Source organism: Coregonus clupeaformis, unplaced genomic scaffold, assembly GCF_020615455.1.
Source record: "Coregonus clupeaformis isolate EN_2021a unplaced genomic scaffold, ASM2061545v1 scaf0180, whole genome shotgun sequence".
Classification (NCBI taxonomy): Eukaryota; Metazoa; Chordata; class Actinopteri; order Salmoniformes; family Salmonidae; genus Coregonus; species Coregonus clupeaformis.
The window spans coordinates 159815-185405 of NW_025533635.1; the positions used below are offsets into that span (position 1 = coordinate 159815).

The 25591-nt window shown below is 41.4% G+C and overlaps 4 protein-coding genes across 30 annotated transcripts in view; 1 reads left to right on the plus strand and 3 right to left on the minus strand.

Annotated features, from left to right (window-relative positions):
- Nucleotides 1-1804: 1804 nt before the first annotated feature.
- Nucleotides 1805-4216, minus strand: LOC121573303 (ras-related and estrogen-regulated growth inhibitor-like). The gene is made up of 4 exons (XM_041885173.2): nt 3999-4216; nt 3758-3814; nt 3517-3590; nt 1805-2826 (listed from the first exon to the last, which is right to left on the minus strand). The coding sequence occupies exons 1-4, from the start codon at nt 4156-4158 to the stop codon at nt 2341-2343; spliced, it is 777 nt and encodes a 258-aa protein (XP_041741107.2). The 5' UTR covers nt 4159-4216; the 3' UTR covers nt 1805-2340.
- Nucleotides 4217-5188: 972 nt separating this feature from the next.
- LOC121573302 (39S ribosomal protein L21, mitochondrial) lies at nt 5189-12302 on the minus strand. Of its 2 annotated transcripts, none has more exons than XM_041885171.2 (8): nt 12042-12302; nt 8467-8568; nt 8062-8122; nt 7790-7878; nt 7423-7586; nt 7053-7105; nt 6803-6906; nt 5189-6076 (listed from the first exon to the last, which is right to left on the minus strand). In XM_041885171.2, exons 2-8 carry the CDS (start codon nt 8561-8563, stop codon nt 6012-6014), a joined length of 633 nt encoding a protein of 210 aa, XP_041741105.1. In that variant the 5' UTR covers nt 8564-8568; nt 12042-12302; the 3' UTR covers nt 5189-6011. The 2 variants fall into 2 exon arrangements, with proteins under 2 accessions (XP_041741105.1, XP_041741106.1); XM_041885172.2 differs by having other exon boundaries at nt 7790-7875; nt 12042-12301.
- On the plus strand, nt 10094-11821 carry LOC123483998 (putative nuclease HARBI1). 2 transcript variants are annotated; one of them, XM_045213973.1, is made up of 3 exons: nt 10094-11129; nt 11208-11571; nt 11704-11821. In XM_045213973.1, the coding sequence occupies exons 1-2, from the start codon at nt 10460-10462 to the stop codon at nt 11552-11554; spliced, it is 1017 nt and encodes a 338-aa protein (XP_045069908.1). In that variant the 5' UTR covers nt 10094-10459; the 3' UTR covers nt 11555-11571; nt 11704-11821. The 2 variants fall into 2 exon arrangements, with proteins under 2 accessions (XP_045069908.1, XP_045069907.1); XM_045213972.1 differs by having other exon boundaries at nt 11208-11821.
- A 631-nt stretch (nt 12303-12933) lies between the features above and the next one.
- The window catches only part of LOC121573304 (CUGBP Elav-like family member 1), a 47190-nt gene continuing 34532 nt past the window's right edge, over nt 12934-25591 (minus strand). For 4 of the 25 annotated variants that reach the window (XM_045213995.1, XM_045213977.1, XM_045213975.1 and 1 more), the window contains 8 exons: nt 21300-21378; nt 20288-20458; nt 19990-20106; nt 19677-19877; nt 19399-19419; nt 19037-19180; nt 18740-18913; nt 12934-15327 (listed from right to left, as the gene is read on the minus strand). In XM_045213995.1, the coding sequence (XP_045069930.1) occupies nt 18786-18913; nt 19037-19180; nt 19399-19419; nt 19677-19877; nt 19990-20106; nt 20288-20458; nt 21300-21378 (861 nt within the window). In that variant the 3' untranslated portion in view covers nt 12934-15327; nt 18740-18785. The remainder of the gene's footprint in view (nt 15328-18739; nt 18914-19036; nt 19181-19398; nt 19420-19676; nt 19878-19989; nt 20107-20287; nt 20459-21299; nt 21379-25591) is intronic. The other 21 variants (XM_045213994.1, XM_045213999.1, XM_045213993.1 and 18 more) reach the window with 17 other exon arrangements.

Sequence of the window (25591 nt, forward strand, 5' to 3'; positions counted from 1 at the left end):
CCCCATACTCAGGGGGAACGTGCAATGCGGGCACCTGGTTTGGACTCTCCACCGAGGTAGCCCCTACGGAAACGCCTAAACATCTACCCACACACTGGGCAGACCACTCCATCAGAGCCCTCTCCTGCCACGAAATAGATGGGTTATGGGTACTCAACCAGGGCAGGCCCAGCACCACCGGATACGCAGGAGAGGCAATCAGAAATAGCTGAATCATCTCCTGATGACCCCCTGCGCACACATCCTAAGTGGCGCAGTGACCTCCCTGATCAAGCCCGCCCCCAACGGACGGCTATCTAGGGCATGAACGGGGAAAGGGACATCAACAGGAAGAAGGGGAATCCCTAAAGCTAAACAAAACTTCTTATCAATAAAATTCCCAGCCGCGCCTGAATCTACCAGCGCCTTATGCTGGGAATGAGGTGCTACCTGTGGAAAACTCACAGGCATACAGAAATGTGTAGCAGAGAGCTCTGGGTGAGTGGGGCGCCTACTCACCTGGAAGGAATCCCCAGTGCGGGACCTGTCGTCCCTCTCCCTTAGGAGGCCATCCCCAGCACCTAGCCGCGGTGTGTCCTCCCCGACCACAGTTGGTGCAGGGGATGGACCCCCTAGTAAGCCGACCCCTCCTCTCTCTAGCGCCAGCGCCCCCGAGCTCCATGGGGCACGGCTCGGAGGCGCTGGAGGGTGAAATGGACGGACCCCCTCGGGACGTCCCGCGGGTAGCTAGCAGGTTATCCAGCCTGATGGACATGTCGACCAACTGGTCGAACGTGAGGCTGGTGTCCCTACAGGCCAGCTCCCGACGGACGTCCTCTCGTAGACTACATCTGTAGTGATCGACGAGAGCCCGATCATTCCACCCTGCATCCGCCGCTAGAGTACGAAATTCGAGAGCGAACTCCTGGGCACTCCTCCTCCCCTGCCGGAGGAAGACCAGACGCTCCCCGCCGCTTTCCCCTCCGGGGGATGGTCAAACGGAACTCGTCGTAGGTTATAGTGTCCGCGTCGATCCTCCTCCACTCCGCGTTGGCCCATGCCAACGCCTTCCCGGACAGGCAGGAGATCAGGCGGACACGCTCTCATGTCCCGAGGGTGCCGGGTGCACGGTGGCCAGGTACAGCTCCACCTGGAGAAGGAAACCCTGGCACCCGGCCGCGGTCCCATCGTAAGCCCTCGGGAGCGAGAGTCGGACTCCTCGAGGTTCCGGTGCGGGAATGGGCTGACTGGCCGATGGTGCTGGCAGGGAGGGTGGTGGTGGCGGCGTTCCCCAGCCTCTGATGGTAGTGATCACCTCCTGCAGTGCGGTCCCCATCTGCTGGATCTGGTCGCCTTGTTGGAGGACCCTGTCCTCCAGCGTCGCCTGGGCTGCAGCGGCTCCTGCTGATTCCATACTGTGGGTGTGTTATTCTGTCAAGGTTGGCTGTAGGTGGGTGTATGGGTGGAATCAAGCGCAAGGACACCGAAGTCAATAATCCAAAAGACTTTAGTCAAAATACCAATAAGGCAAACAGGGAAAACTCGCCCGTAAGGCGGAACGACGCACGTAGGCGACCAAAATAAAGGCGCACGAAAACAGGTGCGTAAATACGCTCCAGCGCAGTGGAGTAGTAAGCTCAACCGAGCGAAATAGTCAAACGACCAGCAAATACGACAGTACACGAAACAATAACACACAACACCTGACAAACACAACGAGAACTAAATAGGACACTAATGACACTAAATGATAACAGGTGTGAAAACAATCAGACAAAAGCAAACGAACATGAAACATACAACGGTGGCAGCTAGTATTCCGGAGACAACGAACGCCGATGCCTGCCCGAACAAGGAAGAGAGGCAGCCTCGGCCGAAACCGTGACAAACATCTAAGCAGGTAATGCTTTCTACTGCTTTAAAGATTACATCTTGAGGAAAGATCAAATACACCTGCCTCTTCTACTTTCAAAAATATCCTATATTAAGAACATCTGCAGAATGTTCATTTTAGTCATTTGATACCGCAACAAATAGTTACATTTTATTTCTAGATGTTTCTAGATATTTAATTTGTTGTTCATGTCTCATCAAAATACAAAACACAATTGTACTACTCTTATTACGCTTGATTTAAATATTGTCCCCACAAATGTTTATAGAATTACATTCTACAGTAATTGCTAGATCCATTTTCAGATCTAATGTGTCCAAGTCTCTTATCCAGGTGTCCAAGTGCATCACTTTCCATAGAGCACTAACACAGCTATTCTAGAGGCACGCTGCCAAAACAACATGTTTCATGTTTCCCCTGTGAATACCCAAATCACAGCCGCTGTTCAGAGCCCCAACCCATCCGGCTCAGTCAGGCAGGAAGTCCCTGAATGAGCTGAAGCTGAAGCTGCGGCCAGGGGTGCCAGGAGGATTGGAGTTGATCCTGGGGATCTTCTCCATCAGCTTGGAGACTGCTCTCCTGCGGTATGAGGCTGGGGAAGTGTCAAGTTGATGGATCACATCTCCATAAAGAACATTAAAGACGCCCGCTGTCTCTTCCCATCCGTCACGCACTGAAATCTCATGGAAGGGCAGTTTTAGGCCCTGTGACAGGCCCTCTCCATCCTCAGTGCTCACCATGCGGTCAAACTCAAGGTCCTTCTTGTTGGCCACAATAACTATGGGTGGAGGCTCAGGGCTGCACTTGCGGGCGCCTGAAGAGGAGTGGATGTGATTGACGAGGAAACAGAGGCGCATGACCTCGTCAAAGCTACACCTGTCTGTTACAGAGTACACAATGACAAATCCATCTCCCCACTTGATCTTCTCTTCGATTAGCAGGGCATCTTCCTCCTTACAAGAAATGTATATTTAGTTATAGAACTGCAACAACAACACAAAAATCATAGATCAATAAAATATCTGAGTATACAAAAGATTAGGAACACCTTCCTAATATTAAGTTGCCCTCAGAACAGCCTCAATTCGTCGGGGCATGGACTCTACAAGGTGTTGAAAGCATTCCACAGGGATGAAAGCGTTCCACAGTTGTGTCAAGTTGGCTGGATGTCCTTTGGGTGGTGGACCATTCTTGATACACACAGGAAAATGTTGAGCGTGAAAAACCCAGTAGCATTGAAGTTCTTGACACAAACAGGCGCGCCTGGCTCCTACCCCCGTACCCTGTTCAAAGGCACTTCAATATTTTGTCTTCCCATTCACCCTCTGAATGGCACACATACACAATCCATGTTTCAATTGTCTCAAGACTTTAAAATCCTTCTTTAACCTGTCTCCTCCCCTTCACCTACACTGATTGAAGTGGATTTAACAAGTGACATCAATAAGGGATCATAGCTTTCACCTGGATTCACCTGGTCAGTCTATGTCATGGAAAGAGCAGGTGTTCTTAATGTTTTGTATACTCAGTATATATGATTGAGTGGAACGCATTTGCATAAATAATTGTAGGCTATGTCAAAACAATTTAGATTGTTTCATAGGATGATTGTATAACTGTTAGGTTAAACCAAGCATGCTCACTTGTCCTGCTGTGTCCAGTATTTCAAAGTGCACCACATCACCACCAATAGACATTTCATGTCTGTATATGGTCTCTGCAGAAATACATGACATTTGTTTGTCAAACTTGACAGAGTGATCCATATTTCTATTATATTCTAATTATTTATTAGTCCTTAATGCACTAGGCTACACTGAGTCATCACGCATGGCATGACATACGGGATTAAAATCGACGCAATCCCTCTCCCTCAATACCTACCGAGTGTTGGGTCATACTCGCCAATGAATCTTCTAGTGATAAATCGCACAGCCATTGCTGTAAAATACGAAATTAAATATGAGTTTGATTAAACTACTTTTGATAGCCATTACACGTGTGAAACTGAAACAAGTCTGGAACTAGAGCGCAAATCAGGATAGTCTGATGATAACACATAACCTATGCTATAATAATTTCTACATCAATTATTGTTTCTATGCAAAAGTGTTTCTGCGCTTACCAGTTTTGCCAACAGCCGCTTGGCCCAGTATCACTATTCTGACCGTTCTCGAAGACAAACTGCCTGTCCTTTTCAAAGTTCTTGATAGACCAAAATGGGTGGACATGGTTTCTTTATCCATTTGGATGTTGTTAATTAAATTTGTCATCAAATTCAACATTCAAAAAACATTTTTTTAAAAGTTTCCAATTCATATTCGATGCGTTCCCAGAGCTGTAAGAGATTGTACCAGCACCCGAACTAGTGAATAGCAACATGGACTCATGGGTAGACGTAACATAGTAAACTAATGTAAATAAAATACGAAACACTCAAATTAGTATGAAATGTAATGTTTGGTACAGTATGTATTAATTTGTGGATGACCATTATCCATTACGTATTACAATTCATATGGTTAGGTTAAGTGGTTAAGGTTAGCTTACATACTAAGTAGTTGGAAAGTTGCTAAAAATTTGTAAGTAGTTGCAAAGTAGCTAATTAGCTAAAATGCGAGTTGCTTGTGATGACATTCGAACACGCAACCTTTGGGTTACTAGATGTTCACGTTATACGCACATCCATCCAGCATGACCAATCACCCTCAAAAGAGAGTAACATTCTGTCTTATGTAACCATATCAAACGCAACATATCATACTAATTTGATGGTGTTTTAATAGAACCGACCTCAGTCCTCTTTAAAGTGAACTCTGGGTAAAAAAGAGCAAAATAACTCAGTTCTCTTTATATTCACACTGCCCTTGCCTTTGAATGAGGACTCAACTATTTTGCCAGTTCACTTCACCTATTTTGTGGACCGAGTCCTCTTTGCATGCACATTGATATGTTTAGAAAGGAACCAAAATGTTTTTCCAACATGCACTCTGGGTTTTTACAAAGTCCAGGACAAGCCATTTAACCAGAATCTGTTATTGGACAGCTAGACATACCTACTTACATTTTGGAAGCTAATAGATTGCAATTAGTTCAAATATGAGACTTGATTTGATTGGTAACAGAATACATTGTAATAGAATAACTGCAGAATAAATAATGCTGTCATTGAAATTTGTACACCCAAGGTAGGCTACTGCCCCTTTAAGAGCTAGAATAAATTGCATACCCTATGTTGTGATTCTCACCAAATATGTTGTCTTCTCACACTATTCAAACCCCACAATAATTAAACAGTTTATGAAGCTCTCAGCCTATAGATCACATTTTTTTTATTATTATGATTACTTGTTTGCAATATTTTTGCAAACAAATAATCTAAAAATAAAAACTCTTTGACAATCGCTAATCAATATCCAAAAACAGGACACATTTTCTTCCACGAACCTGCACATCATCATCTTCTCTCCTTTGTGGCACCAATCTGAGGGTTTATGGCAGGAGAAACGGTGTTGCAGTAGTCTAGTGTGTGGTGCAGGAATAATGAAAAGCGAACTTAGGGAGCCTTGCATTCACATTGTCCTAAAAAAGGGAACCAGACCGCGGAATTAAAGCGAGATGGTCTGTTTGGTTCGGGGGCTCTTTTGAGGGGTCTGAGTTCTTTTGGAGTGTTCACACTGCACAAAAAATAAAGCGAACCACACTGAGTTCACAAAAATTGGCTGAAGGGGACCAAGTGTCCCAGATTTTCACTTACTATTGTATGTCTAGTCTATGAGACCAGGCTGGAATACCTCAAGTTTCCCTTGACTGTCTTCAAGCTAGGTTTCTCCACTCTGCAACATGATTTCATAGGTGTCCTATGGCTATTTGTCATTTAGGTGAGAACCTGTGCCTGGATTTCACCAATTTCATAACAGATTCATAAACAATTGCTTTAATTGTACTCATATAGCACATCTAAAAAAATAAAAAATAAAAACATCTGATTACATAAAAAAAGTACATTTACAAAGATTCACTTGAAAGATACCAAATGTTGTCCATAAACACATTTTCCCATTATATTTTCATACTGAGCAATTTCAGTGGCACATTCACTGGCCAAAACGTTATTTACATTTCAAAATATATAGCATCATGTCAATCTGGGAGCAACTTCAATTGTGTTGATCCGAAGCACTGTCTGTGGTTGCACAATAACTGAAAAAGGAAAAGACAATAGTTAGTCTTGCAGCAGCCACACTTACAGGGCATTATTCTGAAAAACACACTGTCAGGTTATTCATATTGCTTTTACAGAATTTACTTTAGAGGATGAATATAATTTAGAATGTTTGAACATTTAATTAATGAAAAATGCTATTATAATGCAAGGACTCAAGTGTGCCTCTCTTTTTTGTTGTGATATCCTGGGGAATTTCCTCTCTCTGGAGAGATTTCATGTTCCTGTTTACTCCAAGAAAACAACATCAAATTATACTTGACCAGTAACTGGCATGTGTGGACAGAGAAATCTAGGTCATTCATTGAATCTAAAAAGAGAATCTTAGAAATGATGATCCAGTGATCCCCCAACTATGTATCCCTTAATTAAAACGTGTGTAGTGTACCCCATTCATACAGTGGTTTCCCACTTTCCTTTTCTTCTAGCTACCTTGGAATGTGTCACTTTCCCACACTAAAACTCTTGCAGATTTTAGACATTTGTTCATGCTGACAATTCTCCCAGGGAAATTATATTTGACATTTACATGAGAGTATTGTTGTTTAGATAAAAAAAAATCAAATACATGTCATAGGAATATTAAGGAAATAAAGGAATAGTGTTGTTGCTAGCTTTGATTTGTACACTACACAGTTTCAGAGATTATTTTAACCTCATTGCTTAAATATCAAGAAAAACATTAAACAAGTTTTAAAACATACTTCTTTTCTTCTGGTATCTGTGTCTTTTCCAGAACCGCATATGAACTTTTGGCCAGGATTCAGTCTTCTCAATGACAGTTGCCTCTACTCTGACCAAATCACAACTACATGTGAAAAGAAGAGGGGAAATGGCTGTTAGAATATACAGCTCCAATTTTGTCATATTTCTACACCTTAATGTATACATTCAAAACCCAAACATGCATAATTTCCCCCCCCAGTTGAGATGATATAGAACTAGAAAACTTACCCGAGTAGGGGCCTCCCAACCAGTGTGAACTCTTCTCCACCAACCAGCAGCACCTATTAGATGAAAGTATTTTGTCCATAAATAAAAGTGTAGCCTATAACAATACACTTGATGCTAGGGTCTACCAACATTGCAGTTAACAGACTTATTTGTGTGCCAAAAATAGGGTGAGCGAAAATATATGTTATATTTGAGAACTGTAAGTTAGTAATATCCATAAAATAATTTACAGATGTTTGGGTTGACAATGACAGCTATGGAGTTGGTAAGAGCATAAAAAGATCTGGGACCAGGCTATAAAGATATGGCAAGTGTGGAAAATGTGTCCTTTCCAAATAGTAATAACACAAAGAATATAAAGCACACAGACCTTCTCAAGAGTAATCCGGTCACCACATTCAGCACCAATGTGGTTTTCAATTAAGATCAGGTCTTCATTTGTCACTTTCCACTGTCGACTTGCAAAATGGACAACTGCAAAAAGTCTTCCATAGTCTTCCTTTGCAAGAAGAGTGTTCACATTTTCTACAACCACTGAAAGGCAATGGGAGAGTGATCGTTCAGACACAGTAAATTACAAAAACACTGAATCTAAAGATTGATTTAGCCCTAGGCTGATATTTTATGTCCATCTTCCACTCCAAAATAGGCCGGTATTAAAATGTTTTAGAGGACAATTATTTCTCGTAAATAGTCTTTGATGTGTGTTTAATGTAGGTATTGCTTTATCAAAACACCTTTGTGCTGCTTCTCCTCTTCTTCAGGGGTGATATAGGACACTTCTGGCCACAAGGGTCTGGATAAGGACGTCTGTGGTACATAACTGCTGGGGAACATGAGCCGAAATTGCGTTATTTTGATTCCATCATATTTTGTGTGGGTGAAGGCGTTCTCTTTAAATGACTTGAGATCAGACATCACACAGTAAGAATTGTAATCTAGAATCAATATGGAGAATGAAGTAATACGTAATAATTGAACATTATGAAGTTGAGTGGATATACTGTACCTTGATGGTAATTTGATGCTCTGAGAACTTTGGTGACGTGCTAGGGCAGGACACAGAAGTCCTGAATGACAGATTCTTCAGTTAGTTTTTTCCCTCAGGGAGATTGATCCTATTCATTCAGTTTGAAATACATGCTTGTTGTGTAACTATTCACTGGCTATAAATTATTTACACACCAAGATGATGCTCAATACATTAAATTGCGACCAATATTATACAGATGAGACGCATTAATGAAAGCTGCTGTTTTGCCTTTGGATTTCAACACAACAGACTCATCAAGCTTGTCAGATGTAACCTAACCGGCTAATGGTTAGCTAATGTGCAAACTTAGCTGTCTCTATTCCAGATATAATCAATTGCACGAACAATTTGACCAGTTTAGATTTGTCGACAACAACCTACCCATTTCATTAAGAAAAGGAATCTTAACATGATGTGCTTGTAATCTCCAACACGTTCTCAGCATCTCCAGATATCCATTCCTGAAAGTCAGCGCCATCTTGCCTGTGAATGTTAGGTGTTACAGTCATTACATTCCCCGGATTGCTGTCAAGTAAAATAAGTTCCTATTAAAAATTGTTGCCATTAGGAAATTAAAGATACACTATACAGATATGGCTCCGCCATTTCCTGGTTGCTAAAATTCAAATAGTTCGCCTAATTTCATGTTATGTGACAAAACAAGCAAGTATAGTGTAGAGATTTATTGTACCATCTAAACCGCTGTGAAATATATTTTCCATAACCAAAAATATTGTATTTTCAGCTGTTTGAAGCTGGTGTACAAAACTGAAACTAAAAGACAAAAAACACAATTTAAGAACAGGAAGCATATAAATAGCGCACATAGAACATATCTACCGCTTTCAATGAGATCTATAATGCACATTTCTATGTGAATTTGGTTGGTCGCCCAAAAAATTACATAAGACCCAACATTAAGACCCAACATTTCACAAGTTTTTTAATACATTTAATACATCAATGCAGTGTAAGGCAGACATATGTGTGAATGAATTAGAAATATGCTGCCACATACCTAAAGAATAACATATATAATTAATAATCTTAGATTGTCAAAGACGCCAGCCACTCAAGTCATACAGTCCTCTCTGCTACCGCACAAGTCTGGAACCAACAGGACCCTGAACAGTTTCTACCACCAAGCTATAAGAAGGTTAAATAGTTAACCAATAGCTACCTGGAATATCTGCATTGACCCTTTTTGCACTAATCTCTTTTGACATTACATAAACTGCTGTTATGGTCTTGCACATTGACTCGTTACTGGTACACCGTGTATATAGCGAAGTATCATTAATTTTTTCCAATTTTTTCTACAATTTCGATTTTTCTTTCAGTGTTGGGAAGGTCCTGTAAGCATTTCACTGTTAGTCTACCCCGGTTGTTTACGAAGCATGTGACAAACATTTGATTTGATAAGGCATACTTTTTATTCGAAAATAAATACATAAAAAACTATATTTTTGTAGATTCCCATGCAGACTTTTCCAAGCCTCTCAACACTTTGGCAAAAGCAAACAGAATAGTGTCTGTAGACACTTCTGTGGCAAAGAAACAGCTCAATTTTTTTTAGGGAGGTGTACCAGTAGGTCAAATAATGAGAATGTCACAGTGGGGTGCCAAAACACAGTTTAATATTACTGTATTGAATTACCATTTCCTTGTCAAGATTGTGTGATCTCTTTTTTATATGCATTGGCAGAGATATTTATAATAACTAACAGAAGCAGACTACAGTGCTGCAACCTTTGAAATGCCTGTCCTTAGTCTTCGTTTTGCTCGCTCCAACCTGTCCCTTAACTTTTTGTATTGGTGAGAAAGACAAACACGTCTGGTCATTTTCAGTGCCAGAGCCCATGCTTCCCAAATGGTCTAGCCTTGCGTGTTAGGCCTCTCTCTAGGTTGTCTAACGGTAATCATCATGGAGGCCATAATCATGCAATGTAGGGCCTAAGTAGAAAAGGCTTCCTGCTTTTACAAATTGCAGTAAATCAAGATACCTGGGGCCTCATGTATCAATCTTGCGTACGCACGAAAACACGGCGTACGCCAGCTTTCACGTTCACGGTCAGATGTACTAACAGTGAAATTAACGTAAGAATGTGCGTTCTTCCACGTAAACTTCAGGCCTGGCGTACGTACATTTTTGTGATGTTTGTCCGTTGGCGACTCATAGAGGCAATAAAGTGAAGTGGCAAACATTACACTACGAACTGTTCTATCGCACCTGCCAGATATTGCTTATAATTTGTAATTGATAAATGATTTGCCATATTATTGTCACACGAGTCTTATTAGAATATTCTATTAATTATGCAATTAAGTAAGAACATATATAAAGGATGTGAAAATTGATACAACCCGTCTAGCAATGGCAGCTTTGGCTTTATTAGAAGACATTTTCAATGGACAAATCCGGAGAGAACGAGTTTTTAGGGACCACGGTGATTTTCTGGCCCACGACGATGACTGGCTCATCAGCCGTTTCAGATTTCCAAGGGCTATACTCTTGGAGCTCTGCGCTGAGTTGGGTCCGAATTTGGAAAGAGAGACAGTGAGGAGCCACGCATTACCCGTTCCTTTACAGGTGCTTACTACACTTGGTTTCCTAGCAACCGGTTCTTTCCAAAGAGAACTGGCAGACCGCTCAGGAATAAGCCAGTCGTGTTTGAGCCGTGCAATGCCACCTGTATGGGACGGCATCATCCGCTTGTCTACCAGGTATATAACGTTCCCATACGATGCAGGTGACCAGCCAAACATCAAAGCGCAATTTGCAGCGATAGCCGGTTTTCCTAATGTAATCGGAGCGATCGACTGCACACATATTGCTATAAAGGCGCCATCTGAAGACGATTTTGCATATGTGAATCGGAAACATTTCCATTCAATAAATGTGCAGATTATATGTGATGCACAAATGCGCCTAACAAATATTGTGGCAAGGTGGCCTGGGTCAACCCATGATTCATATATCCTTACAAACAGCATGGTTGGGATGAGACTCCAAGCTGGCAGGGTGCGCGATGGGTGGCTACTTGGTAAGTTATGCATTTAAATGTATGGTTCTATCTAAAAGTAAAATGTTTGTGTCTGTAATTATTATTACTGCCCATCAGGAGACAGTGGTTATCCACTAAAGACGTGGCTGTTAACCCCCCTCACCAACCCACAAACTGACCGAGAGCGCAGATACAATGATGCCCATTCCCGCACTCGGTCAGTTGTGGAGCGGGCGATTGGGCAGCTGAAATGTCGGTGGCGCTGCCTTGACAGGACCGGGGGATGCTGTTATACCGCCCTGACAAGGTTTGCCGCATCATACTGGCCTGTGGAGTGCTGCACAATGTCGCGCACAGGCATGGCATACCCCTTGGTGAGGTGGGGGCACCGCCAGATGACCCTGACCCAGGACCAGTATATGTGCAGCACAATCAACAAGCCATTCAGGCCCGTCAACGTGTAATTGCGACAATATAAATGGTACTCAGACAAAGTTCATTTTTTGACCAATTCTTTTAATGAATGGCTTATTTCTGTGAGTGCGTCAGTGACATTTTTAAGGTGACTGTTCATTTCTTCAATGGCCCTAACAATTTGTTGTTGTGACTCCAGAACAGCATGCGTCAAGACACGGCCAGATGGCCGGGCTTCAGCACTGGGGGGAACATTAGAGACACGGGAGACGCTGGACTAAATGGGCTCTAGCTGCTCAGGTGGTGCGGACTCTGAGTGCGTGCCAGTGGACGTTCCTGCGGTTCCTAAGTCCAATTAAACACAGGCACATCTTAACAGTAGTTTGAGTCTGTTCCTTATTAATGGGTACACGCATTTGCAATAAAAGCAGTGGATACGTGAAATCTCTGGTGTACCTTTTGCTATATTGCATGCATTTTAAAATTAAACGGTGGCTGGCTATGTATATCAAAGTTAAGGAAATAAATCTGAGTCACCTTGCTGGCAGTCCTGTAGTATATCCGAGTCTCCTACATCAGCGGATACGATTCCAGAGATTAACGTGTCTCCTACAATAGAGGCAACTCTCTGATCAAAGGGTGCAAGTTCATCGGTCCCTGTACCACCGCCTGTTCTGCCCACACTTTGTCGGTGCGCAGCAGTTCTCCGCTTAACTTCCACCTTTATGTCTGACCATTTCTTCTTCAGTTCATTTACGGTGCGACTCTCAGATCCCACCGTGTTGACGGCATCAGACAAACTCGCCCACTCTTTTTTCTTTCTTTTGTTATTAATTCCAGAGGACAGATTTCCAAATAAAATATGTTTTCTTGTTTCTACCTCTGATAGTAGCACCTCTAATTCGTTTCTTGCTTGCTTTAGCCATGTTCTTGCAGGTTTCTTTTGCCAAATTGGACTAATTACCATATTTAAATTGATTTAATTGAGGGAGGAGACAGGGTGTGGTGTGGTGCTCGTGCATGTGTGCTCAATTTCGCGTTGATTGGGATGTACAAAGAGAATGTATGTGGAATGCTGCGTACGCAGAGATTCATACATCAGATTTTTTTGGTGCGTACGCACATTTATGGCTTTGTCCGTACGCAATGTTTTAGTATGAATTCAACGCAAGTCTTTGTACATGAGGCCCCAGGTGGTGTCCTCATGTAAAGAATGTAGCTAAACTTGGAGTTGAGGCATGACAGGCTCTCATCAGGGATCTGTCAAATGTGATGCAGCGGTGTTCCCCTACCATGAAATGTACTTTGACCCAACCAAAAATATGTTCTGGAAATTTACGTTTTCTAGTTGACTTACATATTTTAACACATTATGCCTTCATATTTCCTTCAGAGTAAAGGGCAAATAGTCAGAAACAGACAATTGTAATATGAATCTTTAAACATTTTAATTGTACATAAACAAACCAACCAACCAAATAGGGATCACAATTTTGGCTCACAAAACAACTGCTTATTGAGTGTGCACTTAGCTTCACGCCTGTGGAGACAAAGTGTTATCCTTAATCAAAAACATTTAAGACAATATCGAACTGAAATTATTAAAAAAGCAACTGTTTAGGCCATCTTATAAATTCAGCAATGTCTATGCCTCACAGCAAAATCACAACATTTAAAAACAAAACAAAAATATATAGAAAGAAAAGCTTTTAATTGAATTCAACTAAAAGGCGACTTCACAGAATTGCATTTTTTAATCAATTAATATTACAGCTGTACAGACTAAGGTTTGGTCATGTGGCAACTAAGCACTACATGGTTTAACATTTTTGAATTTCAATGTCACATTGTGAAATATAACTTTGTTCTAGTAGAAAAGGCAAAAACTGTACAAACCAAATGTTAAATACAAATCAGTCACTTTGTACCAATAATAATGCTAAACATATCCAACAGGTTTCTTTTTTAGGATCACATTTAAACTCAGACCTAGCAGCTGACAAACCTGGAAATACAATCTGTCACATAATAATATTACAGTTAAATGAGCCCAGTCAATCCAAATACAATTTGTCTGTATTTTTTCTGCAGGTCAATTAATTTAAGGAGATTCCATCCAACACATTTTTGTTGAACAATGGTAGATCAATAACCCAGAGAAGTGGTTTTTAATGTTGAAAATAATTAAAGGGTAGTTCTGAGTACAGAACATGTGACACTTCTACGATGTGGGAAGCAGTTCCATTTCAAAAACCAACCTTGATTCGAGAAGAGGGCCCTGACATTAAACATCAGGGATGGAGCCATTTTTTAACTACTGCAAAGACAATGGTTTGTATACATGTGGACCACTGAAATGATGACAGTAGAAGGGATTCATATTGCCCAAGTAAAGCAAATTGATGAGGTTAATGCACAACGACACACACTTAACATGCCAAAAGTTATCAGACAAAATCAGAAGGTCAGATAAAGCATCACTTCACATGCTACAGACTGCAATACAACTATATTAAAGACAAGGTATGCTAATAAAACCTGTGCTCTCTGGGAGTAAAATGCTAAATTTATCAGGACCTGCATGAAAAGGTAGTTTAGCCTTTATTATGAGACACAAAAATAATACCTGAAAATACTCCCAACCCAACAGAATTAATCCCAAAGTGTCTACAAATAAGCCTTTAAGGGCACATGCTTTATAACCTGGTTTTAACGCGAGATCTTTGATTTTGTTGTGTGATCTAGTTTGGGGACTACTTGTACTACAGAAAAATCCAAATAATTCCAACACCTAAGTCCCAATATAAAATAGGGGTCTCTAAAATCAGTCTAAACACACACACACACGAAAACCTATGAGGTACAACCCACCACATCAACATTGAAAAATAAACCAACCCCTACTTTTGTAACTTCAGAGGGTAACGTGTAAGAGATAAATGTGACCAACAGCATCGTTTGACACTAGTTTATTCATATATTTTTTTATTCTATAAACAAAACTCAAATCACATTTTGCTGAGGATTTCAGTGCAGTTACAAAAAACGTGCTCACTAAATATATATTTAACTGCGAAAAGAAACTCAATTCTGCTCATTTTGTATATTTTATTATTCAGACTAAGGATGATTTCCACACAAAAGGAAATGAAAACATTATGTGCCTGTGATGACTTCACACACTGAAAGACAAAAACGGTGATTCAAGTGTATATCGTTGTCACTCAATAGAAACTCCCAAAAAATTACCATCATGCCAACTAACCTAGCACAAAATTACAAAGTCATCCCCAGTTTAGCAAAATGTGACCAAAGATATCCTAAAAAAAGTTTAGAACTTACAAGAGAATAAACACCCACACGCAAAAGTAGTTTCTATAAATTGATTGGTTGCTTTCAGACACAAAACAAAACGTAGTGTGGGGGCGCTAGGAAGACCGCTCAAAACATAATGGAAAAAATAAATGAATTTACTATCAAGGTAAAATTAAACAAAACAAAATAAACAGATTTGGAAAAAGCTAGTGGTTATGTCAGTAAGTTCTAGAAAAATAGATTCTCTTTTTTGCTTGTAACAATACTCATGTAGCTTTATACATTTATTTTCTTGGCAGTCTTTCTAGCGCACCCTATTGGCAGCACAAAGGACAAAAGAGAAACACAGAACAAACAAAAACATTTTCCAATAAACGACAAAAGCTAACAAAAAGGTCAAATGGTGAACATTTCAAGCGTCAGAGAAGTGCAGAGGACACTGGACGATGAACTTTTGACGTCACATCAACATGCTAGGCAAACGATGAACAAACGGGCACGAAGATATCTAGAATAAAACAAAACAGGGAGACAAACCTAGGTTAAAGCAACAACGGAAAAAGGAGAGGGAAGAAAAAAGAAAATCATGAATGATTATCTTTGCATGGGGAAGGGAGGGGGGGGGGTCACTACCAGATACACAATCTAAACACAGAACATTTAATTTAGACAGAAGAGGCGAAAGGGTGAGAGGACAGAGGGGGAACACAAGCAACATGCGAACTGAGAATTGAGGTGAAAACTTACAGGACACAACACCACCGAGACACCACACTGACTGCCTACTACTGTACAATCAACATTTGTGACTTAGTATTACGTTTAAGGATTTTTAATACAGTAGTCAAAAATAAAATAAATAAATGATCGGTAGTATTCCAATTTCAGAAAATAATCCCCCCAAGGGGTTTAGCTCCGTCTGTCCCAATGTGCTTTTATAATTTCCTTACTGATTGTAAAAAATGCCATTTTTTTAATATTCATTGCTTGCAATGATAGTCACCTGGGTTATGAGCCAGCAATATTAGATTAATTGTGCTTTATCACTTTGCTAGAATGATCTATGAGAGCTGATTGTCAACAAATCTGTCAACATTTCTCTTTTGGTTTTGTGCTTTATCTGTTCATAATTCCATCATATGCAATACAATGCAGCTAACTTATATCCACAGCAAAGGAGCTTTTCTCGAGGGCACACTACAAAACTGAGTGAAGTACAGTATCTGTACTTTAAGTGGCAAGGAGGTAACTTTCTTTTTAAATAAGGAGGCAGTTTGTCAATACAATACAGAAAGGGTAAGTAACGACAGCGCAAACAAACTTCAGACATTTGATATAACAAATGAGTAAAAAAGTTTAAGCTATAAAACTTTAAGACTGCATTAGTCTGTTTGGCATCTTCTCATGTTCTCTACCATAATCTGCTACTATTCTTAAGGATTCCACCTCTGTACGCTTACTCAGAACGATGCCTTTCATACAAAAATGTTTTACGAGATGTACAGCAAAGTAACAGTGATGGTTTACTTAATGTACAATAACAACGTACAACTATGTGCCCCCATCAGTTGAGATTCAGTCTTTGGACTTATTTTAATGGCAGCAAATATCCTGGACTTAACCCTGCAGTAACCCTGCTTAAGCCTATTTTCTCAGTTGGTATTGTTATGCACATGGAAATGATAGTTAAATAGGCACACATCTAGGTTGAACTCAAATAAATATAGATTTTCCCTGTAATATGTTCCATTCTTAAAATGGAAGGGGACTACAGTTTCGAAATCTTTAGCAGCACTGGCAAATCCTACTCACTGACAGTTCCATACAAAATTGTCACTTCTGGCACATTAACAATAAACACTTGAATAGGGCTACACAGGTCAGTAGTTAAAACCTCACATATTTAAATGTAGTAACCAACGTCACATTAGGATTCTACAAAATACTGTTGAAGATTCTTGAAACAATCATTTTAATTCAGAGAAATAACGTAGGCAATAAATAGTTCCCGACACTCAGGAGAAGTATAAAACCTCTATAAAAATAGAAAAGGCATAATAGTTTTGTAATATATATCATCTGGACAATTGTTTCTTTCCATTGCTATTAAAACACTTCATAAGTTAATGGAAGTCTAAGAAACTGATTACTGTGTTTGTTGTAGTGATTAACATTTATTTAACGTCGCCAATCATGAAATGCTAGCGTTTTTAGTCAATAATAAATACAAACACTGGAATAAAAATCTGCAGGGAAGCCAGTATTTTGAGGGAGTAGTCTCATCTAACCAGCTCTGAGAGGTAGAACAGACTACTTGAACTGCGGATGATGAATAATTACAAAACATTTTGGTTAACACAGAGGATAAAAAATAATAATAAAATAAATTATAATATCTACTTAGAGCATTATTTTTGCATCAGTAATTAGTAGATGATTGGATAATTTAGGATGAATCTGACAATTGTTAACTTCGAAAGGCCACAATGTTGTACTTTTTGAACATCTTTTCCAGGACACTCACTATTGCTGCAAGCCTAAAATGCCAAGTGATATTCCATTTAGTGTTAGAAGTAGGACTGATGTTCTACTTGAACTGACAGCTAAAAACAGAAAGGAAATCGATCGAATGTGAATATTCTAAATGGGGCGGAATGCTTGTTTGAAGTTAAAGATCATGGCAGAGTAGAGACTATATAAGTTATTGCCACAATTAAAAAGTTATTGTTCGTCACTTAAAAGACCTGTGAAGGGAAGCAGTAGACAGAAGGCCAAATTTACACATCTGACAGGTGGGGAATAAAATTACTCAAGCCAGATGACACCTTAGCAGCTGTGTCCATTAAAACTTAATGTAGGACCCAATTACTCCTCCCTTCACACACATTCAGCACAGTATCTGTTAATGATGCAGGACCCCATATTCTCTATCAGATATTCAATTGAAAAAAGGGTGAAGTATTTTAGATAAACTACACTACATGCCTGAAGCAAGGGTGTGGCGTTGTGACATTGTCCTGAGACAAATCAAGAGGTTTGCAAGTTAAATATCTCACAAAACCAATCAAGGCAATACTGCTGACGTCTTACGAATCAATTCATTCAGTTGTAAAAAATTATATTTTGCTCCAAAATATAACGTTGAGAACAGAAATTCAAGCTTCTTGTTGGTTGTTGAATAAATAAATAAATAAACAAACAAACAAAAATATAAATAATAAGTAAAAGCCTACTGTATGCAATGTATTCCTGGTACAGCATCACAAATAGACTTTTCAGGCAACTTATATATATTTTTTAAATGGCTCATCTGCTGGAGTGAAGTCAGATCTTGCGTACATGTAGATAATTGAAGTTGGCAAACAGCTATTGTTTTCTTTCCATTATCCGGTGCATGGTCTGTCCATCCTCATTTCAAAATTGGCAGTTTTCTGAAGGCTCTGCATGACGCTCAGTGTCCTAATGTACTGTATCAGTTTAAGAATGCAACCATGGGGATGGTTTGGTTATGATGGGATTAATTTGGAGTGTGGTCAGGGGGCATGGGGCAGGATTAGGTGGTGGTGGGAGCATGGGTAAAAATCAAGGGGATATTTTGGCAACTGGCTGTCATTGTGCAACATCATTATGACTTAACTTTTACACAGCAAACTAATGACACCTTAACTTAAATTAAAAAATACAATTGTTTAAAAAAGAAAAATTAAAAACCAAGTATCCAGTTTCAGTTGACAAAATCATATATTTAACATCATTATGCATGTTGTTTTTGTTTTCTGCTTGCGTTTGTTAATACAGAGAATAAAAAGGAGTGACCCCAGCAAAGCGGTAATCTTGTAATGCGCAAAGGGAGAGGGAAGAATGAGGAGAGGGTAAGGGTTTGCAGCAGGGTTTTAGTTTCTTATTCACACTCCACTTACCAGAAAAAAACATTTCCTAACCAAGTCCAATTGAGAGATAAAGCACTCAGTATGGCTTGCTGTCATTTTTGGATCGCTTCAGCTGCACCTTTAGTCGCTTCATACCAATTTGGAAACCGTTCATCGACTGAATGGCGGCCTGTGATGAGACTGGATTGTCGTAACTCACAAAGCCTGTAAGAGAATCCAGATAAAAGTAATATGCAAGATACAAATCAATCCTTGCCTTCATAATAAGAACACACTATATACACAGCCTTACTAGTGATGTGCTGTTTACCCCATCCTCCAGCTTACCAAAACACTTGCTGAGGTTGGTCTGCTTGTCAATGAACACCTTAGCGGAAATAACGTTGCCAAAGGGCATGAACATCTGGAGCAGGTCCTGGTCTCCAAACTCCTGGGGGAGGTGGTAGATGAACAAGTTGGCTCCCTCAGGACCTTAAGGGAGCAGGAAATCATTTATTAAAATGTCTGACACAACAAGATGGCAATGGATACAACTAAGCCAGAGGCAACAATTTTGTTTTTGACAGATTAATAGCATTTCAAAATGTTATCCGAGGAGCCTTCTGATATGGATTTTAGCTCATTTTAAAATGACATTTTCAACAACTAGTACTGTGAAAACATTTCAGAGTGTTGCAATTAAATCTTACCGGTGCTCCGACTGTCGCTTGCTGTTGCAGCATATTTAAAACAAGACAGAACCCTCAGCAGGTGACAATACATATTTTCACCAATATCCCACACTAAGGTCACATCACAAATTATTTAACCAATCCCTAAGCTCTTAATATCCCTTGCACTAGTACTACATTCAAACATAAATCACAGCGTAGCATGTGAGCCCTGTAGAACAGACATTTGAGTTAACACAAATCTCCCCATCCCCAAGTCCAACCCTTCTATGCCCCATCTCCATCCCCCTACTTGCCTTCCTTCTGGCTTCCTGCAGCACTGACACTCTGTTGGGAGAGCAGGCTCTGGTTGTAGAGGCTGGGGAGGGCAGCAGCAGCGTACTGCTGGATCCCAGAGTAGGCCTGGGTAAGGGCCTCCATGGTGCTACCAGTTCCATTCGACAGGCCCCCGCTGCCTAGACCACCGTTCAGGGCTGCCATCCCTAGACACAGGAGCTCTGTTACAAGATTAGGACTAGAATACCTTGTATATGTATCATGCACTCTTCACATTTGAGGTAATATATTTGTGGTAAATTAATTCATACAAATATGTTTGAGTATGCTAACCTGCAAGTGAGCCCATGTTGAGGCCAGCTCCAGCCCCTGCGGCCAACGACTGCAGCGCCCCTAAGGAGGCCATGGGGTTCCCTGAGTTGTTGTTACAGGATGTGGGTGAAGATCCTGCTGTGGAGATGAGTCAACCCCAAAACAATTAATCACTTAAGAGGAAAATGCAACCATTTGCCTCCGCTAGTAGGACTTCAAAGTCTTAATTCACAGACCAGGGAACAGATTGAATGCAGAGACTAGGGATGGGAAGGCAACATGAGGAAAGGTTATAAAGGAGATAAAAAGTGGGACCAACCCTTGTAGGCGTCCCATGATGAGTGTGCCTGATGTCCAGTACCCGTACCTGAGCTGGTGAGCACGCTGAGGGGACTGCTAGAGGTGGTGAGAGCGCTGCTGCCCGTGGGCGTGGCCTGTGTGGCGCTTGCCGCCGCTGCCAGAGCAGCCAGGTTCTGCATGGCATTCAGCCCTGAGACACACGCATAATCTGCACTTAATACGGGCAATGGAACCTAGATCTCACTTAGGTCAATATATAGGCTACACTGAGTCCAAACTAGGATCATGCAATCACTGTGTTTGTTTGACAGCATGTGAAGCTTAAAGCAGAGAGTTGCAGGTACCTTTCCAACACAAACCGAAATGGGTGAGATGGGAGGCAAAAGTACAAACTTCTATAACAGCTTAGTCAATCAACACAACTAGAGCACTGGCCAAAACACACAGAAAGCTGATACAACAATGCAGTGATCTGTGGGGTAAGTCAAGAAGAGGGATAATGAGCTAACTTTGGTAAACATTTTGAATCAACTCAAAGTTTCAATATGAAGTTAAAGCAGGCTTTTTAAATCTTGAATAATTGTAGCTTGCCCCATGACATATCCTGTGGTTATCATATTGGAATGAAAATCAGGTATTAAAACATTAATTGCTCAGTTTTTGACATGATGAATTCGATCAGTAGCCACTCGCTGCAGCAGACACACTGCTAGAAACCAGATAAAAACCACCAGTTTGTCTGTTAGTGTTTACGTCTGGAGTTTCCTGGTGGCATCGCGTTACAGCTCAAAATTCGATTAATATATGAGGAGCAGGATTTGAACATGGTCCCTCACCACTGCTAGACACAAACACACTGAACAAATGACTTGGAGTTCAGGCATGCAGAGAATGATGCACGCAGCAGTATCAATAATGCACATCTTCACCAAGCACATTACAGATGGCAGTTGGATGTGGAGGAAAACACATTTAGCGTGCAGGTGTAAGAATGGAAAGGGGGAAGGGGTGGGAAATGTCTTTGTTTTTACCTGACATACCAGACATGGGGTGAAGGTTGTTGAGGGCATTCCCAGAGGAGGCAGACTGCTGGAGAAGCTGTAAATAAAGCTAGACATTACACCAAAACAGAGAACACAAAGGGTCAGGACTGCATCCAGGACTGTGCTTTCAGGAAAGAAATAGCAGAGAGAGACAGAGAGAAAAAAGGTAAAGTGGGTGAGGAGGACAGATGAAGGGAAAATGGACAGGAAAGTGTGGAGGTGTAAATGTTGGTGATGAAGAGATGGGAAGAATCACAGAGAAAAGAGAAGGTGAAAAAACGAATCCAGAAAAAACGATGCTGAGAAACAGAGTGGGATGAAATGGGAGTTAAGAGGATTTAAATGGAAGGCAAGACAGTGAAGAAAAGGAAGAGGTTGGAAGATTTTCACAGCACACCCATGGAGCAGCACTAACAGCATTGTAGAAAGCTCTGCCGTCTATATTGGACTGGCCACAAAATTGGAGGGTCAGGAGATCCACTCCCCATTCAGAATTAGAGAAGCCAATTGAAAACATATCAGGTCTTTAGATGAGTTGAGACTAGATGGCCATCCAACATAAATAATTGGCAACGATGCAAATATAAATGTCTAACATCTGTCTAGAAACACAGCAAACCAAACACAAGCAAGGAGGGAGGGAGCTGGCTGGATGCAGAAAATGGGTCTTCATCTAACCTGTCAAAGCATTCATGAAATGGCCCAAAGACTCATACAGAAGAATCAGATAATGGGTCTACTCCCTAACGTCAGGGAGAATACTTCCGAGGCAAAACTAACCATGTTCAATCAATGGAAACCATATGTCAAATCAAGTCTTATAACAAATTGACAACCTCCAGTTGGCAATGCTCTAGGGCAGGGGTGTCAAACATACGGCCCGCGAGGTGGTCCAATCCGGCCCGCAGGTGGTTTTTAAAAATAAATACAAAAACAGAAACAAATCCCGTTATTTGTCACATGCTTCGTAAACAACAGGTGTAGATTAAAAGTGAAATTCTTACTTACGGGCCCTTCCCAACAATGCAGGAATACAAATAGACAAATAATAAGACAAATAACACAAGGAATAAATACACAATGAGTAACGATAACTTGGCTATATACACGGTGTACCAGTACAGAGTCGATGTGCAGGGGTACGAGGTAATTGAGGTAGATATGTACATATAGGTAGCGATAAAGTGACTAGGCAACAGGATATATAATAAACAGTAGCAGCAGCATATGTGAATCAAAAGAGTTAGTGCAAGAAGGGTCAATGCAGACAGTTAAATAGTTAACCAAATAGCATACCCGGACTAACTATTTAGCAGTTATGTCTGGATTTGATTAGAGTTTTGATCGAAAATTCAAGCCCGATGCTACCTGAGCCTGATGAGCCATACATTTAAATTGAGCCCTACATAAAAAATAAATCATATAATCCCAAGCCCAAAAAAGCCCAAATGATTGTGCCGTTATCCAATACATATGAGATATAGGCGACTGCGCATTACGCACAACAGAAAAACAGAAAAGCCCATAGATGTAGCTCCATCAATCTTAAATGGAAGAAGTTTGGAACCACCAAGACTCTTCCTAGGTGGCCGCCCGGCCAAACTGAGAAATCGGGGGAGAAGGGCCTTGGTCAGGGAGGTGACCAAGAACCCGATGGTCACTCTGACAGAGCTCCAGAGTTCCTCTGTGGAGATGGGAAAACCTTCCAGAAGGACAACCACCAATCAGGCCTTTATGGTAGAGTGGCCAGACGGAAGCCACTCCTCAGTGAAAGGCACATGACAGCCCGCTTGGAGTTTGCCAAAAGGCACCTAAAGTACTCTCAGACCATGAGAAACAAGATTCTCTGGTCTGATGAAACCAAGATTCAACTCTTTGGCCTGAATGCCAAGCATCAAGTCTGGAGGAAACCTGGCACCATCCCTACCGTGAAGCATGGTGGTGGCAGCATCATGCTTTGGGGATGTTTTTCAGCAGCAGGGACTGGGAGACTAGTAAGGATCGAGGGAAAGATGAACGGAGCAAAGTACAGAGAGATCCTTGATGAAAACCTGCTCCAGAGCGCTCAGGACCTCAGACTGGGGCGAAGGTTCACCTTCCAACAGGACAATGACCCTAAGCACACAGCCAAGACAACGCAGGAGTGGCTTCGAGACAAGTCTCTGAATGTCCTTGAGTGGCCCAGCCAGAGCCCGGCTTGACCCTGATCGAACCCCTCTGGAGAGTCCTGAAAATAGCTGTGCAGTGACACTCCCCATCCAACCTGACAGAGCTTGAGAGGATCTGCAGAGAAGAATGGGAGAAACTCCCCAAATACAGGTGTGTTAAGCTTGCAGCATCATACCCAAGAAGACTCAAGGCTGTAATCGCTGCCAAAGGTGCTTCAACAAAGTACTGGGTAAAGGGTCTGAAAATGTGATATTTCATTTTTTTTATACATAAATTAGCCAACATAAAAATAAAAAAAACTGTTAATGCTTTGTCATTATGTGGTATTGTGTGTAGATTGATGAGGGGGAAAAAACAATGTAATCCATTTTAGAATAAGGCTGTAACGTAACAAAATGTGGAAAAAGTCAAGGGGTCTGAATACTTTCCGAATGCACTGTATGTGTGCGTGTGTATTATATTTACATTTACATTTTAGTCATTTAGCAGACGCTCTTATCCAGAGCGACTTAGTTAGTGAATACATTTTTTTATTTTTTATTATACTGGCCCCCCGTGGGAATCGAACCCACAACCCTGGCGTATCAAACGCCATGCTCTATCAACTGAGCTATATCCCTGCCGGCCATTCCCTCCCCTACCCTGGACGACGCTGGGCCAATTGTGCGCCGCCCATGAGTCTCCCGGTCGCGGCCGGCTGCGACAGAGCCTGGATTCGAACCAGGATCTCTAGTGGCACAGTTAGCACTGCGATGCAGTGCCTTAGACCACTGCGCCACTCAGGAGTATATATATCCTGAACGGGATTATCTATTTTGGATGCAATTTGAATGGAATTGGTAGGCAACAATTGATGGAGAGAGGGAGAGACCGCTCGCGCATGCTCTAATTCAAGGCAACAATATTCGAGTGATAGGCTGTTTTAAAAAACTCTGCAGCTGCAATAACAACATATTTACAATAAAACAATAAAAGCCAGATGTATATTAGACATGCATTCGGTCTTTATATTACTGTAGTATAGGCTATGCTGCAGCAAATGTAGGCCTACCTGTCACAAGAAAAAAGATACCATGATGAGATGATAGGTCTACATGCATTGTGAACTGCGCTCCATACTGAGATGGGCTGTCTGTCCCCAACATAAGCGTTGATGATTGATCATACAGAGAGCAGAGAGAAGACTGCAGAGAAGCAAGATTTAGACATTGCATATCATTTAACAGTTCCATTTCATGTCATGCTGTTGATATAAATAATTTATGATAATTTACCGGTTTCTCACAGTTATTTATCCCAGGAAAAGGGAGTGGTTTTGGGCAGTAAATCTCAATAACCGGGTTCCCGCCATGCAACCCTAATCGGTACCGCTTGCCGTGCGGTAGCAGAGAGAACAGTCTATGACTTGGGTGGCTGAAGTCTGACAATTTCTCTGACACGCCTGGTATAAAGGTCCTGGATGGCAGGGAGCTTGGCCGCAGTGATGTACTGGGCCGTACGCACTACCCTCTGTAGCGCCTTGCGGTCGGATGCCAAGCAGTTGCCATACCAAGCGGTGCTGCAGGCAGTCAAGATGCTCAATGGTGCAGCTGTAGAACTTTTTGAGGATCTGAGGGCCCATGACGAATATTTTCAGCCTCCTGAGGGGGAAGAGGCATTGTTGTGCCGTCTTCACGACTGTGTTGGTGTGTGGACCATGATAACTCCTTAGTGATGTGGACACCGAGGAACTTGAAGCTCTCGAACCACTCCACTACTGCCCCGTCGATGTGGATGGGGGCGTGTTCGGCCCTCCGTTTCCTGTAGTCCATGATCAGCTCCTTTGTCTTGCCGGCGTTGAGGGAGAGGTTGTTTACCTGGCACCACACTGCGAACTCAATATACTTTTAAATTATGAAAACCGAATCGAAACTGTGTAGAAATGATATTGGACCTACATTTAATTTTGACGCCGATGAAATAACACATTTTCAGTGCGTCCCTCTGGACCTCTATGTAGACCGAATGCTGCCCCCGGGGAAAAATGTGTTTGACACCCCTGATCTAGAGACTGTCTAAACCAGTCTGCCAAACAGCAGTGCACTTTAATGTGTCCCAGCTGTAACCCTCAT

Bases quoted from the DNA above. Each gene is read 5' to 3' on its own strand.
- LOC121573303 (XM_041885173.2), bottom strand. From the start codon at position 4,158: ATGTTGAATTTGATGACAAATTTAATTAACAACATCCAAATGGATAAA. The intron at 3,591-3,757 runs GTAGGTATTGAG...GTATTTCTGCAG, and splicing joins CGAGTATGACCCAACACTCG to AGACCATATACAGACATGAA. The intron at 2,827-3,516 runs GTGAGCATGCTT...ATTTCTTGTAAG, and splicing joins TACTGGACACAGCAGGACAA to GAGGAAGATGCCCTGCTAAT.
- LOC121573302 (XM_041885171.2), bottom strand. From the start codon at position 8,563: ATGGCGCTGACTTTCAGGAATGGATATCTGGAGATGCTGAGAACGTGT. The intron at 7,879-8,061 runs GTACAGTATATC...CATGTTCCCCAG, and splicing joins AGCATCAAATTACCATCAAG to CAGTTATGTACCACAGACGT. The intron at 7,587-7,789 runs GTGTTTTGATAA...ATTGCCTTTCAG, and splicing joins AGAGGAGAAGCAGCACAAAG to TGGTTGTAGAAAATGTGAAC.
- LOC123483998 (XM_045213972.1), top strand. From the start codon at position 10,460: ATGGCAGCTTTGGCTTTATTAGAAGACATTTTCAATGGACAAATCCGG. The intron at 11,130-11,207 runs GTAAGTTATGCA...ACTGCCCATCAG, and splicing joins GCGCGATGGGTGGCTACTTG to GAGACAGTGGTTATCCACTA.